This window comes from Oncorhynchus mykiss, chromosome 4, assembly GCF_057628025.1.
Source record: "Oncorhynchus mykiss isolate SJ-2025 chromosome 4, ASM5762802v1, whole genome shotgun sequence".
Lineage (NCBI taxonomy): Eukaryota > Metazoa > Chordata > Actinopteri > Salmoniformes > Salmonidae > Oncorhynchus > Oncorhynchus mykiss.
The window spans coordinates 11,913,137-11,930,660 of record NC_143025.1 but is presented as its reverse complement, the minus strand read 5'-3'; the positions used below and the strand labels follow the sequence as shown (position 1 = coordinate 11,930,660).

The 17,524-nt window shown below is 43.6% G+C and overlaps 1 protein-coding gene across 1 annotated transcript in view; it reads left to right on the top strand.

Annotated features, from left to right (window-relative positions):
* Positions 1–11,779, top strand: part of LOC110522731 (phosphatidylinositol 4-phosphate 3-kinase C2 domain-containing subunit alpha) — a 66,603-nt gene extending 54,824 nt beyond the window's left edge. The window contains exons 23-33 of the mRNA XM_036969413.2: positions 5–141; positions 609–778; positions 2,274–2,430; positions 3,131–3,240; positions 7,874–8,081; positions 8,334–8,458; positions 8,627–8,744; positions 9,000–9,081; positions 9,157–9,266; positions 9,527–9,652; positions 10,038–11,779. Coding sequence (XP_036825308.2) covers positions 5–141; positions 609–778; positions 2,274–2,430; positions 3,131–3,240; positions 7,874–8,081; positions 8,334–8,458; positions 8,627–8,744; positions 9,000–9,081; positions 9,157–9,266; positions 9,527–9,652; positions 10,038–10,220 — 1,526 coding nt within the window. The 3' untranslated portion in view covers positions 10,221–11,779. The remainder of the gene's footprint in view (positions 1–4; positions 142–608; positions 779–2,273; positions 2,431–3,130; positions 3,241–7,873; positions 8,082–8,333; positions 8,459–8,626; positions 8,745–8,999; positions 9,082–9,156; positions 9,267–9,526; positions 9,653–10,037) is intronic.
* The last annotated feature ends 5,745 nt before the right edge of the window (positions 11,780–17,524 follow it).

The window sequence follows — 17,524 nt, the reverse complement described above, 5'->3', positions numbered from 1 at the left end:
CCAGGAATGGTGGAGCTGGTGCCGTCCTCCGACACCCTGAGGAAGATCCAGGCGGAGTACGGGGTGACGGGCTCCTTTAAGGACAAGCCCCTGGCGGAGTGGCTCCGCAAGTACAACCCCGCTGAGGACGAGTACGACAAGGTAACTGTCTGACCCCGAAACTTTACCCTCTGACCTTTGAACCCTAACACAGACTCTTACAGAGGGTGAGGTTGGGACTGATGATGACTTCTACGCTTTATTTCTTGTCTGTATTCAATATGCATAAATGTTACACACTGATTTGTCCTTGATATCAATGCATGATTCAGCTGAAAGTCCCAATTTACGTATGCAGATCTCTATTGAGCATTAGCTCAGAGTTCCGAGTTCCTTTTGGATTGAGGACAAGATACTGTAGGGCTTTTCACACTGAGCTGAATGGCTCCAAGTCCAGCTGTTCTGAGCTGCCCTGGTTACACGTCCACCATAGTTGCTGGAACAGTGCTGAAGAGGGCAATGTGAACCAAAGAAATCCAATCCAGCACAGTTTGGTTTGGCTCGGCATGATAGTGTGAAAATGTTGTGTATCTGACGACGACTCTCTGCCCCTCTCTGTGTGTGTCCAGGCTTCGGAGAACTTCATTTACTCGTGTGCGGGCTGCTGCGTGGCCACCTACGTGCTGGGTATCTGCGACCGCCACAACGACAACATCATGCTGCGCTCCACCGGTCACATGTTCCACATCGACTTTGGCAAGTTTCTGGGCCACGCCCAGATGTTCGGCAGCTTCAAAAGGTAAGAATGTTACCTGCGGTGGTCTAAGCTGCTTCTTTACAACACATGTAACAGTGTTCAGCATGGGTAACCTGCTTCCTCCAGAACACACGTTGTAACAGTGTTAGCATGGGTAACCTGCTTCCTCCAGAACACACGTTGTAACAGTGTTAGCATGGGTAACCTGCTTCCTCCAGAACACACGTTGTAACAGTGTTAACATGGGTAACCTGCTTCCTGCAGAACACACGTTGTAACATGGGTAACCTGCTTCCTCCAGAACACACGTTGTAACAGTGTTAGCATGGGTAACCTGCTTCCTCCAGAACACACGTTGTAACAGTGTTAGCATGGGTAACCTGCTTCCTCCAGAACAAACGTTGTAACAGTGTTCAGCATGGGTAACCTGCTTCCTCCAGAACACACGTTGTAACAGTGTTAGCATGGGTAACCTGCTTCCTCCAGAACACACGTTGTAACAGTGTTAGCATGGGTAACCTGCTTCCTCCAGAACAAACGTTGTAACAGTGTTCAGCATGGGTAACCTGCTTCCTCCAGAACACACGTTGTAACAGTGTTAACATGGGTAACCTGCTTCCTGCAGAACACACGTTGTAACAGTGTTAACATGGGTAACCTGCTTCCTGCAGAACACACGTTGTAACATGGGTAACCTGCTTCCTGCAGAACACACGTTGTAACAGTGTTAGCATGGGTAACCTGCTTCCTCCAGAACACACGTTGTAACAGTGTTAGCATGGGTAACCTGCTTCCTGCAGAACACACGTTGTAACAGTGTTAGCATGGGTAACCTGCTTCCTCCAGAACACATGTTGTAACAGTGTTAGCATGGGTAACCTGCTTCCTGCAGAACACACGTTGTAACAGTGTTAACATGGGTAACCTGCTTCCTCCAGAGCACATGCAACAGTGCTAACAAATCTGACACACTACTCTTCTAGCACACTCCCTCACTCCCTCCCCCCTAACTTTTACTGTTTCTTCCCACTCCTTAGTAAAAGTCAATTGTGTGCTTAGTTAAAATACTAGAAGTAAAGGTTTATTGACAACAAGGACGTGTGCTCTGAGAACCATTTGCACTCCAGATGGGGCCTGAGTGTTCTTTCTCTGACTTAGACCTGGGAAACCAGAAAGTAGGTTGTTCTCAGCTGTCCATACAAAATGACATGTAGGCCCAGCTTGGTTGAAGATGGACTCTGCAGTGGGTGGAAACAGTGTCCGCCCCAACACTGTTGTTTTGGTTTTGTTGACAAAGTGGAGGTGAGGAGTGTCGTGGTATAAACATGTGCAGTAGATATTCTGCTGTTCTATCGCACGTCAAAGTCTGAGGGAAGAGAACTTAGTTTGTGGTTTGTAGTAACTTTGCAAACAGACGTGGCAGTTTCACCATTAAGGATTCCAGCTTTAAACCAGACTGAACGCTATGCACACCATTTAACCAGGTTACATGCGTCCCATGTTTTATTGAGTCCTTCTCTCCCTCCCCTTCTCCCAGGGACCGTGCTCCATTCGTGCTTACCTCTGACATGGCCTACGTGATCAACGGGGGAGAGAGGCCCACCAGTCGCTTCCAGCTGTTTGTGGACCTGTGCTCCCAGGCCTACAACCTCATCCGCAAACACTCAGGCCTCATCCTCAACCTGCTCTCCCTGGTAATAACTAAAACTCTACTCTCAAGTTCCAGTTCTATCCTGGTCCCAGATCAGCATGTACTGTATAGCCTACTCCTATGGTTGTTGTCATGCCAAACATTTAACGTGACAACGACCAGAGGAGTCGGAAATGGAACAAAACCAGATCTGGGACCAGACTAGTTAAGACCAAGTTCAAGTCGTATAACTACATTGGCCTTTTATAGGAATTTACCTGGCATTCCTTGAGTTTGCATGATAAATAATTTACACCAATGGAGGGGAGGCCAAGGTGCACAGGACAGCTGAAAGATAGATCAGTCGCAGGACCACTGAAGGATGGATGGGTCACAAAGAGACTGCTTCATGAAATAAGTGTTTTTAAAAGTGTGATGCCAGCCTAGTATATAACTGGTAATGATTACTCTCCTGATTACTCCTCCTTGCCTGGGTATTTTATTTTTTGTTTGGCCGTGGTGATGGCCCAAGGAATTTCTTGAGTGTTATCTTAGGGATTCAAATGCTCTACTCTAGCCTCGAATCAAACCTTGCTGGCTACAGTATTACCTTCCTCAAATCATTGGTTCTTATAGTCTTTTGTTACTAAATCATTTTGTTGTACATTATAATGTATTGCATTTGCAATTATAAAACCGTTTTTTACTGTCTCAAAGCAAAACAAATTTGTGTGTGTGTGTGTGTGTGTGTGTGTGATTGACAGATGACGTTGTCAGGCCTACCAGAGCTGACGGGAAATCAGGACCTGAAGTATGTATACGACGCTCTGCAGCCCCAGACCACCGACGCAGAGGCCACCATCTTCTTCACCAGGTACATAGAGACACATATTACCATATATTAACGATCAACTGCCCCTTATGAACCAACTTATCTGGTTTAAACAGCCTATGTGGCATCGATATAGTCAAAAACAGGGGTTGGAACCAAACCGGAAAATAACGTAATATTTTGAGGAACAGAATCAAAACCAGGGAATGACTGTGATCTATACTGTTTCGGAACAGAAGCATTATTTTAAAAGGATGGGAAACGGTCATTCATGTTATTTTACGTTCTGGGCATTTTTTTAGTCACACAAAAAATGCAACAAAGCGCCTATGCAAAGACCTCAAACTAATCCAGTGTCTGCCTGCCAGTTGAAAACCTTTGCCTCTGTGAGCTTCCTGCCCCTCCCCCTCTACTAGAATAATACTGACGTTACAAGTGTGACTCAGAAATTGTGGAGAGATATTTTTAATTAGAGAATGGATTAACTTTTTCAAAGCTAGTTAAGGATACTAAAGTTCACATTTCACATTGGATTTATTAACTTCAAAAAGGTAAGACGTGTTTTTATTTTATTATTCTGGTGCCGCTCTACAGAAAAGCTTGCTAGCTAGCTAGTTTTGGTCCAACAAAGACATTCAACGTTCCTCCATAGAAGCCGGTCCTCCGTAGGTATAATTCTTTGGGCCTTATTCAGATAATGCATGTCATAACAAGAAGATTCCCAGCGCTTCAAGCCAAGCCGTCCTCCTCCACCCTCCTTCACACTCTCCCCACCTGCAAAATTTCAGTTGCATCTTGCGTCCTACACTTGTCTGTCCAATGCATGTAAATAACGTGCCCACGCCATAGCAAGCTGCTCTATCCACAAAGTTTGGTTAAGTAACTTAGTGTCAAGCCCCGCCCCCCCCCACAAAAAAAAGGTACAGAAAGGAAGGATATAAACTTAATTTTGAACCAGTTCAGAACTTTATTTAGCTGTTCTGAAGAGTGGAACAGAATGAAAAAAATAGTGGTTCTGTTCAGAACTAAATGATTGGAAAATAATTTGGGTTCCAACCCCTGGTCAGAAACATGTGTTAATAGGATTGTTTTGGTCATAAAGTCTCTCGCACAAAACACTTTTTTTGTGTGACTGTGTTACAATTTACTGAGGTATTGGGTATGGGTTACGATCATGCCCACTTGCCCAGTAACAGCTGCATGTGCTCTATCCAATCATATAGCAGACAGAACCTCCTGAGAGTGAGACAGACCTGCCCATTACGCAGACCCTCTGACTTGTTTACCTAAGACAACACGTCGCCCGCCAATGTCATGTTGAAATAACCCTTGGCGCTAAACCCTTCATGGGTTGGCCACGGGCTGATTGACTCTAGTGTCAATCACTTGAGAAATGAAACAATCAGAACACACCTAACTGCAACTTGTCAATATTCCAAAACCCATTTGCGAACATGTTGTTTTTCCCCCAACCTGATATGGAACTCTGCCAGACAGACGCATACTCAGTTATTAATAGATAGTGAGAAAGTTGTAAAAAACAAAATGGCACTGAAGCACACGTCGCCACTCGCCAGGGACTTGACAAGCTGATTGTGGTCTGGCTGCTCAATGTGCTTGCTAGCTACTATTTGCTAGCTTCATTAACAGACACGGAGTTGGAACTTAGCTTGCCAGCTAGTGATTTTGGGCACTGATAAACATCATGTAGCTTGTAGTAGTAGTATTTACGATACTTTGACCGCTGATGAGGAAGTTGTAGACATGTTATTGTTCTCAGCAATCAGTCTTGAGCGTGCAGACAGATTTTCCCGACTCGATTGACTATATGCAGTGCACCGTCTAGTTTTTCCTGCAAATGTTTTCACTTGAGAAATACTGCACCAAAAACATTAGCTAGATGTAAAATTGTGCGACTAAGACCTCTTCAAAAATGTCTAAATTAATTACATTTAAAACATTTTTTTATCGTAGTTTAATTCTAAGTGACTATTTTCAGAACGTTGCTACGGTGACTTAGGGTTGCTTATTCCCTCCTGATTCCGGGAATCCTCCAACCAGGATCTCGGGACAACCAGCAAATTTATTGAAAGGTCCAGGAATTTTGCAACAGTACTCAGGAGGGACAAACAACAGTACCTCCCAGTGCAAACATAACACAACCTCAAGACAACTCGTTTGGCTTGAGTCATGGCCGCTAGCATTTCTTAATGAGCAGTCTTCAAAAGAAGGCCAAATAGGAAGCGCAATCTACCTTCAACATAATATATTAGAGGCCACCATCTTCACCAGGTGCTGTCTGTTAAGTGTTTGTTTTCCCACAAACTCTCTGGTGATTATCTTGAAACAAGTTGCACTGTTCCACTTTGAGCCTCTGTCACAGCCATTGTTCTGCCTTACAGTGCAAAATGCACCTGAACTCTTACTCTGTTTAGGAGCTTGAATTAGTTTCACTTGAAAAAAGCAAACCGTAGTCTCAAATAAAATCTAACTTGGCTGAAATGGAATAGTGGGAAACTGTGGACTTTCCCCACAATGCCCAGCTGGTGGCAGCATAACAAGGATGTATATAAACCCTGGACTGCAACCAATCCTCCGTCATTAACACAATGGAAAGGTCCAATTCTTTATCCAAGTGTTGAAAGTGTGTGGGCGATGTATAGAAACATTATGGTGTGTTTTGACACCATGTGGCGGAGAGTAATGCGGGCCTTGGAGAAGGGTTGTGAGAAATAAATCACTATTTACCTGATTTGTTTAATATTAATAGTTAACAATAACATGCTTAACAAATTGTAAAGACGTATCTTTAGTGCCAATGCTGTGCTTCTGAGAGAGGATGGTTCTTCTCTTCCACGTTCACTCCCCACAGCTGGTCTTGTAGTCAAGGACATGATAGAGATAAGCTTGAGGAACAGATAGACCTGTATTGTTTCAAGGTCTCTGCTTCTGAGTAACCTGATCACACGGCAAATGACCAAGAGCCTCTGAGAAGTGACCACAGTTCTTCAGCCCATCCTTTTCATTTACTATCTTCCAAGGGCACAGCTGTGGGGAGATGGAAGAGAACGGAGGCTAGCTTGGAGAAGGGAGTAAACGGAACTGCCCTTATCACTTGTTTGTCCACTATGACCCGATACACCGGGCCACAAGAAGAAAACAAGGAAGCTTATGATGCCTTGATTTGCTGGGGAGGGGTGGAACCAACCAAGACTAAGCAGTTATTGTGTCTCTGTATTCTTCAAGCACTCTATTCACCCTGTGTGTGTTGTATTGACCTGCTCCCTCATTAATAAGTGAGTAAAGATTTAGTTGAAGTGTAAACTTGTGTGATAAGTTTCTCTCCTCATTTGATAATACAGAAATAACCACCACAGGGTCTGGGCAGGTGTGATGTAGTTCATGTTTGTGTGATGTCTTTGTATGTTCTGTTTTGTTAAATGGTTTTATAAAATAATAATGTAATGATACCTGGATTGCTGATACTATGTATTGGCTAATGAGAGGCTTTGAAGCCAGTGTTGCGGTCCCCCATAGGAATGAATTGAATTCTATAGTATTTCATTTAAATGTTTCGAGGACAAAATGACTTGTATATAAATACTTTTTTGTTCTAGTGAGGACAGTAACATTAGTACTTTCTAAAAATTGTTACTTTAACCCTTAGCCTTTTCGTGGTTGCTTCCCCCTCAGAAATCTAACATAATAATAAAATCCCCATACAAATCCGTCCGTTTAAGCTAGAGAGATGCATGGGCTGTGTATCAATCCACCGATATCACCCTTCCGCATCTGCGGTGAAAAGTGGCAGAGCTAGAGCGGTGTTTGTCAGATCATGAGACATCCTGATATTCAGTCTCTCACGAAAATGTCTGCAGCGTCCGTCTGCAGCGTCCATCAAACTATTTGAAAGCTGAGACTTACGAACACGATGGTGTTCTCCGTTTTGCTCTAGGACACTCACTAGACTCGTCTGACTTCTGTCTGATCGGTTTGGGCTACACACTAATATGATCCCTCTGTGGAAAGCTGAGACTCTCTGACATGATGGGACGCCCACAAGACCCACCTGAATATCCCCAGTGCCAGTTTTAAAAAATGAATGGAAGTGTATATATGGAGAAAGTTTAGTACCTAAAATAAGGGATAAATAATGTTTTTCCTGATCTTTCTTATATCTCTCAGATTGTTCTGAAGTGTCTGTCCTAACTTCCTTTAGATTTTTTTGGGGGGACTGTTGTTCCATGTAGGGAATCTGTTATTCAGTGTGTTTCTATAGCAGGAATGTGAAATTCAATGTTTCATCCAGAAAATGTTTTATATATTTTTAGATTTCTTAAGAATAAACGTGGCAAAAACACATGTAGACTAATATATTTTTATAGCGTCCCAAATAGTTTTTTACAATGATGGTGGAGTACCAAGATGGATTTACAGTGGCTTCAAAACAGCACCCCCTGTTAGTATTCTAGTGTATATATACATCACCGCAACATAACATTATGAACGCCTTAGAACTCCCAGTTACTAGCCTAAAACATTGATGTGAAATGCTGCTATTAGCCATGTTATATCTACCATTTACCTCCTGTCTCTCTTCTTCCTCTGTGTAATAGATTAATTCAACAACATACTCCCTTTTGTCTGAAGTTTAACCTTCTTTCCCTCCCTCCAGGTTGATCGAATCCAGCCTGGGCAGCGTGGCCACCAAGTTCAACTTCTTCATCCACAACCTGGCCCAGCTGCGCTTCTCTGGCCTACCGTCCAACGACGAGCCCATCCTGTCCTTCTCCCCCAAGACCTACACGCTGAAGCAGGAGGGGCGCATCCGCGATGCCTCCATCTTCTCCTTCCAGAAGAGATACAACCCCGACAAGCACTACGTGAGTCTCCAACCAGAGACGTACATATATTCATGTCTACTGATGTGTTTTCATATACCATGGTCTCACTGTTCCTTCACTGACAGGGCCTAGTTTTCCTATAGGATGCCAGAAGAACACATATCTGGCATACACAGTTCTTTGTGTAAATCAAACTATATAGAGAAGTCACAACATTAATGGAATTCTGACTAAGATGAGCTCAAATTCCTCCTCTTCCTCCTCCCCCTCCGCTCCCTCCTCCTCCTGCAGACGTATGTGGTGAGGCTCCTGCGCGAGGGGCAGAGCGAGGCCCAGTTTCTCTTCCGCACCTTCGATGAGTTCCAGGAGCTCCACAACAAGCTCTGCATCCTCTTCCCTCTGTGGAAGCTGCCAGGGTACACACAGACACACACAAACTGACAGACACACGTGGAGAAGGTTGAAAGTCTGCCTTATTGGACCTTAGAAAGCCAAAGTGGGAGATACACCAAAGGGAGCTCCCACTTGTACCACAGATGCACCCTTCTTGTTAGTGCACTAATCTTTCCCCATCTCCTCCCTAGGTTCCCTAATAGGATGGTGCTGGGCCGTACCCACATCAAGGACGTGGCGGCCAAGAGGAAGATTGAGCTCAACGGTTATGTTCAAAACCTGTTGAGGAGTTCCACAGAGGTCACACAGGTGACTTACACACACACACACACCCACCCACCTTACCATCTAACCACCACATCCATCTATCCATCCACACACACACACACCCACCTTACCATCCACCCACCTAACCACCACATCCATCTATCCATCCATCCACACACACACACACACACACACACACACACACACACACACACACACACACACACACACACACACACACACACAAGTAAAAAGCCCAACGCACTCAATTTTCACTGATCATTTTCTCTCTATCAGTGTGATCTTATCTACACATTCTTCCATCCGATCGCGAGAGACGACAAGACGGAAGGATTGGAGACGACGGCCAGAGCACCAGGTAAACCTGAGCCCACGCTCTCTATGTATGACCATTGTCGCCACTACAGTTTTTAACGAGGGATTTGTTCTGCAGATAAGCCACCGTTGAGTCCCACCTCCGGCAGAGTGGAGGGGGAGGTGAAGCTGTCCGTGTCCTACAGGAACAGCACACTCTTTATCATGGTCATGCACATCCGGGACCTGGTGAGTACAGTGGCTCACAGGGCCCAATCCTAACTAGCGCACCACTCAAAACTTTTAGCATTTTTATAATGAATTTATACTGTTTATCCTCAGCCTTACAGATGGGGCTAAGGCAGCGTGGTGGTTCATTTACCATTAAACATATCTCAAGGGACATTTATTTGCCCCTGATGGGATGAATAAAGTTGTATTGGATTGAATTACGAACGTGAATCCTCAGTTTGGCCTTAGCTAATGCTCCACTAACTAACTGCTCATAGGTATCTGAGGAGGGGACAGACCCTAACCCCTATGTGAAAACCTACCTGCTCCCAGACCCCCACAAAACCTCCAAGCGCAAAACAAAGATATCCAGGAAGACCAGGAATCCCACTTTCAACGAAATGGTGAGTGAAATCGGTGTAGCATGTTGGTCATTTCCATTAGGGCCCTGTAGCAAATTGTCATAGTTAACGACTTTGTGTCCTGACCTGCTGTGTCACTTTTTTAAATGTATTTTTATTTTACCTTTATTTAACTAGGCAAGTCAGTTAAGAACAAATTCTTATTTTCAATGACGGCCTGGGAACAGTGGGTTAACTGCCGTGTTCAGGGGCAGAACGACAGATTTGTACCTTGTCAGCTCGGGGGTTTGAACTATTAACCTTCCGGTTACTAGTCCAACGCTCTAACCACTAGGCTACCCTGCCACTGTTCTCCTGATCTGCTTGTGTGACTGATCTAACTTATACAAACTGCTGCTAACTAGTCTGACTACCTCCACCTCCTCAGCTGGTGTACAGTGGCTACAGCAAGGAGACCCTGGGGCTGCGGGAGCTACAACTGAGCGTGCTCAGTGCCGAGTCGCTGAGAGAGAACTGCTACCTAGGCGGCGTCACGCTCACACTCAAAGACTTCGACCTCAGCAAGGAGACGATCAAGTGGTACAAGCTGACTGCCGTGCCCTACTTCTAGATGACTCCACCTGAGAAAAACGCTGCTTATCAAGAAAACTCGAGATACACCTATTACAGGCAGCGGAACACCCCAGGGTGGTGCCTCAAATCCTCCCCCTTCCTCCTCAAGCTCAAGACCCTGTCCAGAAACCACCCCTAGCCCCTTTAGGACCTGTCCAGAAACCACCCCTAGCCCCTTTAGGCCCTGTCCAGAAACCACCCCTAGCCCCTTTAGGCCCTGTCCAGAAACCACCCCTAGCCCCTTTAGGCCCTGTCCAGAAACCACCCCTAGCCCCTTTAGGACCTGTCCAGAAACCACCCCTAGCCCCTTTAGGCCCTGTCCAGAAACCACCCCTAGCCCCTTTAGGCCCTGTCCAGAAACCACCCCTTACCCCTTTAGGCCCTGTCCAGAAACCACCCCTAGCCCCTTAACCCTTTTGTTAGATATCAAAGAATGATAAGCAATATGGTTGTAGCACCGACCTTTCAGCTCTACACAAGTGCCTAGATAGATGGGGGCTAGGGGTTTATTCTGGGTGGGGCCATTCTCTCTCTCCCCCTCACTAATCAAGGTTTTTTCTCATTGTTTGCTACAATCTCCACTTATTTAGTTTGTCCTAAACTATAACACGAGAGCTGTAATGTTTTGTACATTTTGACATTCGAGGACCAAAACATCTTACCTTCAGAAGAGTATATATAGATTGACACTTTTTAAAAAATTTTTTTTATAGTGGCTCATTTTTACAACAAAATAATAATTATACGTAAACAAATAGGAAGCGTCTGGTTTCCTGCTAAACTAGCTGAGAACGTCTGGGAATGTGCCCATCACAAACCAGACTCCAGGAAAGAGTGTTCTTGTGTTTCCCAATCACATGCCAAAAGAACAGATGATGGCAAACCACTCTCCCAAAGGGGAACTGATCATGGTGCCTTGTTTGTGTTCACAATCTCTTATACACTCCACTTTAGCTTATTGCAATGTATTTTATTTTAAAAAATTTGATATTCCAATTGAAAAAAATAAATATATTCTGTCAAATAATGTCAACAGTTCTCAGTGTGAGCAGGGTTGTGGACAAGCATCAGAAGGTGTTGGAACGGTCACCTCCCACTTGTATGCACACTACCATATATTTAATATGGTAAAAACTTGACTTTTCACGGCACACTTTTGGGGAAGACAAGTTGCCTCAACGCTGATCCAATGCCAGTTTTTATTTCACCTCTTATTGGTTTTAAGGGTAGAATTTAGAGTGGGGTAAACTGATCGTAAACTTGTGCTCGAGGTAACTGGACAAAAAAAGGGAACGCCATCCAGGTCAGGAGATACACTGCTTCCTCTGAGCTGCTTACAAACCTAAAGATGAAATAATGAATTCATCCAGGAGGGGTTTCAAGAGAATGTCAACAAAGACAATTATGATGAGCGACTTGATCTCCTATTTTAATGACTGTATGAGTTTCTATTAACATGGCCAGTTATTTATTCTTAATTGGTTACCTTAACCCGAATGAATCGGTGTGTACTGTAATCCCTCTTTCCTAAAGCAAATTAAATGTTTTTTGAACAAAGATTGTGACATTGTTTTTTATGATTTCTTTTGATATTGTGATTCTTGTGATATTGACTCTCATTGAGAGAAAGGTCTATATTTCCATAGCCCATTCAACCGGATGTCCCGTTTTTCAGGGGAAATTAAAAAAGCCTGTGACTTCTACTTTTAGATGTTAGCAAGGCGACACTCCATTTTAACTCCTCCACATTCAGTTTTTCACAATTCCTGAAATTTAATCCAAGTAAACATGCTCTGTTTTAGGTCAGTTAGGATCACCACTTTATTTTAAGAATGTGAAATGTCAGAATAATAGTAGAGTGATTTCAGCTTTTATTTCTTTCATCACATTCCCAGTGGGTCAGAAGTTTACATACACTCAATTAGTATTTGGTAGCATTGACTTTTAAATTGTTCAACTTGAGGCAAACGTTTCGGGTGGCCTTCCACAAGCTTCCCACAATAAATTGGGTGAATTTTGGCCCATTCCTCCTGACAGAGCTGGTGTAATGGAGTCAGGTTTGTAGGCCTCCTTGCTCACACACGCCTTTTCCGTTCTGCCCACAAATGTCCTATAGGATTGAGGTCAGGGCTTTGATGTCCACTCCAATACCTTGACTTTGTTGTCCTTAAAGCCATTTTGCCACAACTTTGGAAGTGTGCTTTGGGTCATTGTCCATTTGGAAGACCCATTTGCGACCAAGCTTTAACTTCCTGACTGATGTCTTGAGGTGTTTAAATATATCCACAACATTTTCCGTCCTCATGTTGCCATCTATTTTGTGAAGTGCACCAGTCCCTCCTGCAGCAAAGCACCCCCACAACATGATGCTGCCACCCCCGTGCTTCGCGGTTGGGATGGTGTTATTCGGCTTGCAAGCCTCACCCTTTTTCCTCCAAACATAACGATGATCATTATGGCCAAACAGTTCTATTTTTGTTTCATCAGACCAGAGGACATTTCTCCAAAAAGTACGATCTTTGTCCCCATGTGCAGTTGCAAACCGTAGTCTGGCTTTTTTATGGCAGTTTTGGAGCAGTGGCTTCTTCTGCGTTGAGTAGGCTTTTAGGGCAATATAGGACTCGTTATACTGTGGATATAGATACTTTTGTACCTGTTTCCTCCAGCATCTTCACAAGGTCCTTTGCTGTTGTTCTGGGATTGATTTGCACTTTTCGTACAAAAGTACGTTCATCTCTAGGAGACAGAACGAACACGTCTCCTTCCTGAGCTGTATGGTGAATGTGTGGTCCCATGGTGTTTATATTTGTGTACTATTGTTTGTACAGATGAATGCGGTACCTTCAGGTGTTTGGAAATTGCTCCTAAGGATGAACCAGACTTGTTTTCTACAAAAGAAAAATCTGAGGTCTTGACTGATTTCTTTTGATTTTCCCATGATGTCAAGCAAAGAGGGGCTGAGTTTGAAGGTAGGCCTTGAAATAAATCCGGAGGTACACCTCCAATTGACTCAAATTACAGTGCCTTGCGAAAGTATTCGGCCCCCTTGAACTTTGTGACCTTTTGCCACATTTCAGGCTTCAAACATAAAGATATAAAACTATTTTTTTGTGAAGAATCAACAACAAGTGGGACACAATCATGAAGTGGAACGGCATTTATTGGATATTTCAAACTTTTTTAACAAATCAAAAACTGAAAAATTGGGCGTGCAAAATTATTCAGCCCCTTTACTTTCAGTGCAGCAAACTCTCCAGAAGTTCAGTGAGGATCTCTGAATGATCCAATGTTGACCTAAATGACTAATGATGATAAATACAATCCACCTGTGTGTAATCAAGTCTCCGTATAAATGCACCTGCACTGTGATAGTCTCAGAGGTCCGTCAAAAGCGCAGAGAGCATCATGAAGAACAAGGAACACACCAGGCAGGTCCGAGATACTGTTGTGAAGAAGTTTAAAGCCGGATTTGGATACAAAAAGATTTCCCAAGCGTTAAACATCCCAAGGAGCACTGTGCAAGCGATAATATTAAAATGGAAGGAGTATCAGACCACTGCAAATCTACCAAGACCTGGCTGTCCCTCTAAACTTTCAGCTCATACAAGGAGAAGACTGATCAGAGATGCAGCCAAGAGGCCCATGATCACTCTGGATGAACTGCAGAGATCTACAGCTGAGGTGGGAGACTCTGTCCATAGGACAACAATCAGTCGTATATTGCACAAATCGGGCCTTTATTGAAGAGTGGCAAGAAGAAAGCCATTTCTTAAAGATATCCATAAAAAGTGTTGTTTAAAGTTTGCCACACCAAACATGTGGAAGAAGGTGCTCTGGTCAGATGAAACCAAAATTGAACTTTTTGGCAACAATGCAAAACGTTATGTTTGGCGTAAAAGCAACACAGCTGAACACACCATCCCCACTGTCAAACATGGTGGTGGCAGCATCATGGTTTGGGCCTGCTTTTCTTCAGCAGGGACAGGGAAGATGTTTAAAATTGATGGGAAGATGGATGGAGCCAAATACAGGACCATTCTGGAAGAAAACCTGATGGAGTCTGCAAAAGACCTGAGACTGGGACGGAGATTTGTCTTCCAACAAGACAATGATCCAAAACATAAAGCAAAATCTACAATGGAATGGTTCAAAAATAAACATATCCAGGTGTTAGAATGGCCAAGTCAAAGTCCAGACCTGAATCCAATCGAGAATCTGTGGAAAGAACTGAAAACTGCTGTTCACAAATGCTCTCCATCCAACCTCACTGAGCTCGAGCTGTTTTGCAAGGAGGAATGGTAAAAAATGTCAGTCTCTCGATGTGCAAAACTGATAGAGACATACCCCAAGCGACTTACAGCTGTAATCTAGCAAAAGGTGGCGCTACAAAGTATTAACTTAAGGGGGCTGAATAATGTTGCATGCCCAATTTTTCAGTTTTTGATTTGTTAAAAAAGTTTGAAATATCCAATAAATGTCGTTCCACTTCATGATTGTGTCCCACTTGTTGTTGATTCTTCACAAAAAAAATACAGTTTTATATCTTTATGTTTGAAGCCTGAAATGTGGCAAAAGGTCGCAAAGTTCAAGGGGGCCGAATACTTTCGCAAGGCACTATGTCAATTAGCCTACCAGAAGCTTCTAAAGCCATTGCATAATTTTCTGGAATTTTCCAAGCTGTTTAAAAGGCACAGTCAACTTAGTGTATGTAAACTTCTGACCCACTGGGATTGTGACACAGTGAATTATAAGTGAAATAATCCGTCTGTAAACAATTGTTGGAAAAATTACTTGTCATGCACAAAATAGATGTCCTAACCAACTTGCCAAAACTTTAGTTTGTTAACAAGAAATTTGTGGAGTGGTTGAAAAATGAGTTTTAATGATTCCAACCTAAGTGTATGTAAACTTCCGACTGTAGGTAAGGGTAAAATGACTATGCAAAGATAAAACAGTGAGTAGCAGCAGTGTAAAAACAAAGGGGGTGGGGGGTCAATGCAAATAGTCCGGGTGGCCATTTGATTAATTGTTAAGTCTTATGGCTTGGGGGTAGAAGGTAAGGAAACTTTTGGACCTAGACTTGGCACTCCGGTACTGCTTGCCATGCGGTAGCAGAGAGAACAGTCTATGACTTGGGTGACTGGAGTCGTGGACGTGTTCGTCCCTCCTTTTCCTGTAGTCCACGATCATCACCTTTGTCTTGCTCACATTGAAGGAGAGGTTGTCCTGGCACCACACTGCCAGGTCTCTGACCTCCTCCCTATGGGCTGTCTCATCGTTGTCGGTGATCAGGCCTACCACAGTTGTGTTGGTCAGCAAACTTAATGATAGTGTTTGAGTCGTGCTTGGCCACGCAGTCGTGGGTGAACAGGGAGTACAGGGCAGGACCAAGCACGCACCCCTGAGGGGCCCCCGTGTTAAGAATCAGCGTGGCAGATGTGTTGTTGCCTACACTTAGCACCTGGGGGCGGCCTATCAGGAAGTCCAGGATCCAGTTGTAGAGGGAGGTGTTTAGTCCCAGGGTCCTTAGCTTAGTGATGAGCTTTGTGGGCACTATGGTATTGAATGCTGAGCTGTACTCAAGGAACAGCATTCTCACGTAGGTGTTCCTTTTGTCCATTTGGGAAAGGGGAGTGTGATTGAGATTGCATCCTCTGAATCTGTTGGTGCGGTATGCTAATTGGAGTGGGTCTGGCTACCTTTGCTTTCTTGGGCACAGGGACTATGGTGGTAGGAATTAGACTCGGTCAGGAAGAGGTTGAAAATGTCAATGAAGACACTTGCCGGTTGTGCCACACATGCTCTGGGTACACATCCTTCTGGCCCTGCGGCCTTGTGAATGTTGACCTGTTTAAAGGTCTTGCTCACATCAGCTACGGAGAGCACGATCACAAAGTTGTCCGGAACAGCTGGTGTTCTCATGCATGCTTCAGTGCTGCTTGCCTCAAAGCGAGCATAAGTAATTTTGCCAATCTGATAGGCTCGAATCACTGGGCAGCTCACGGCTGGGTTTCCCTTTGTAGTCTGTAATAGTTTGCAAGCCCTGCCACATCTGACGAGTGTCAGAGCCAGTGTAGTAGGATTCAATCTTAGTCCTGTATTGATGTTTGATTGTTCATCTGAGTACATAGCAGGGTTTCTTATAAGCGTCTGGATTAGTGTCCCGCTCCTTGAAAGCGGCAGCTCTAGCCTTTTAGCTTGGTGTGGATGTTGCCTGTAATCCATGGCTTCTGGTTGGGGTATTACGTCATCGATGCACTTATTGATGAAGCCGATGACTGAGGTGGTATACTCCTCATGCCCTTGGATGAATCCCAAAACATATTCCAGTCTGTGCTAGCAAAACAGTCCTTAAGCGTGGCATCCGCATCATCTCACCACTTCCGTATTGAGCGAGTCACTGGTACTTCCTGCTTTAGTTTTTGAGAATACAATTATGGCTAAATTTGAAAAATGGGGGGTGAGGGAGAGCTTTGTACCCATCTCTGTGTGCCGAGTAAAGGTGGTCAAGAGTTTTGTGACATGCTGGTAGAAATGAGGTCAAACTGATTTAAGTTTGCCTGCATTAAAGTCCCTGGCCACTAGGAGCATCGCTACTTGAATTTATTTTTATTAGGATCGCTTTTTAGTCCTCATTTGGACTAATCTTCCAGAGACCTTCAAACATTAAAATACAATTTATAGTACAATCACATTTTCACATAACATACTGTTTCAAACACATAATACACTGTTACAAACAGACATAATACACTGTTACAAACAGACATAATACACGGGCATATTGACCAGATAAATACTCTTAACAGTCTAAAAAGATAGATTGATTCTTTATCTACCATAGTCCAGCACAACTTTCCTATGTATTTATTTGAATTTATATATTGAAAGGTTTCTGGTTTGCTCAGATAAATTATTCAATTTCTTTATTGCTCTAAATCTAAATGTTATTTTGCCTATTTCTCTTTTCTGTCTGGATAATATATAGATGGTGCACAAACTAATCCTAGTATTTACTGAATGTCTGTCTCTTACCAACTGAATACTGTTGTGAAGAAAGTTTGGCTGTTTTAAATGGTGTATATTATGAAATAAAATAAGCATTTTTTAAAAACTTTTTTTTTTTAATTATCTTGTTGGTTGATGAGCATTTTCTTGTTTGCTTATACTGCTTCTTCGGTGCCGTCTTAGTGCCACCGTCGGTTTGTGATGGTAAATAGATGTCTACGAAAAATATACAGTGTGATCTACAGCTTATCTTGAGGTACTCTACCTCAGGCGTGCAATGCACCAAGACTAATT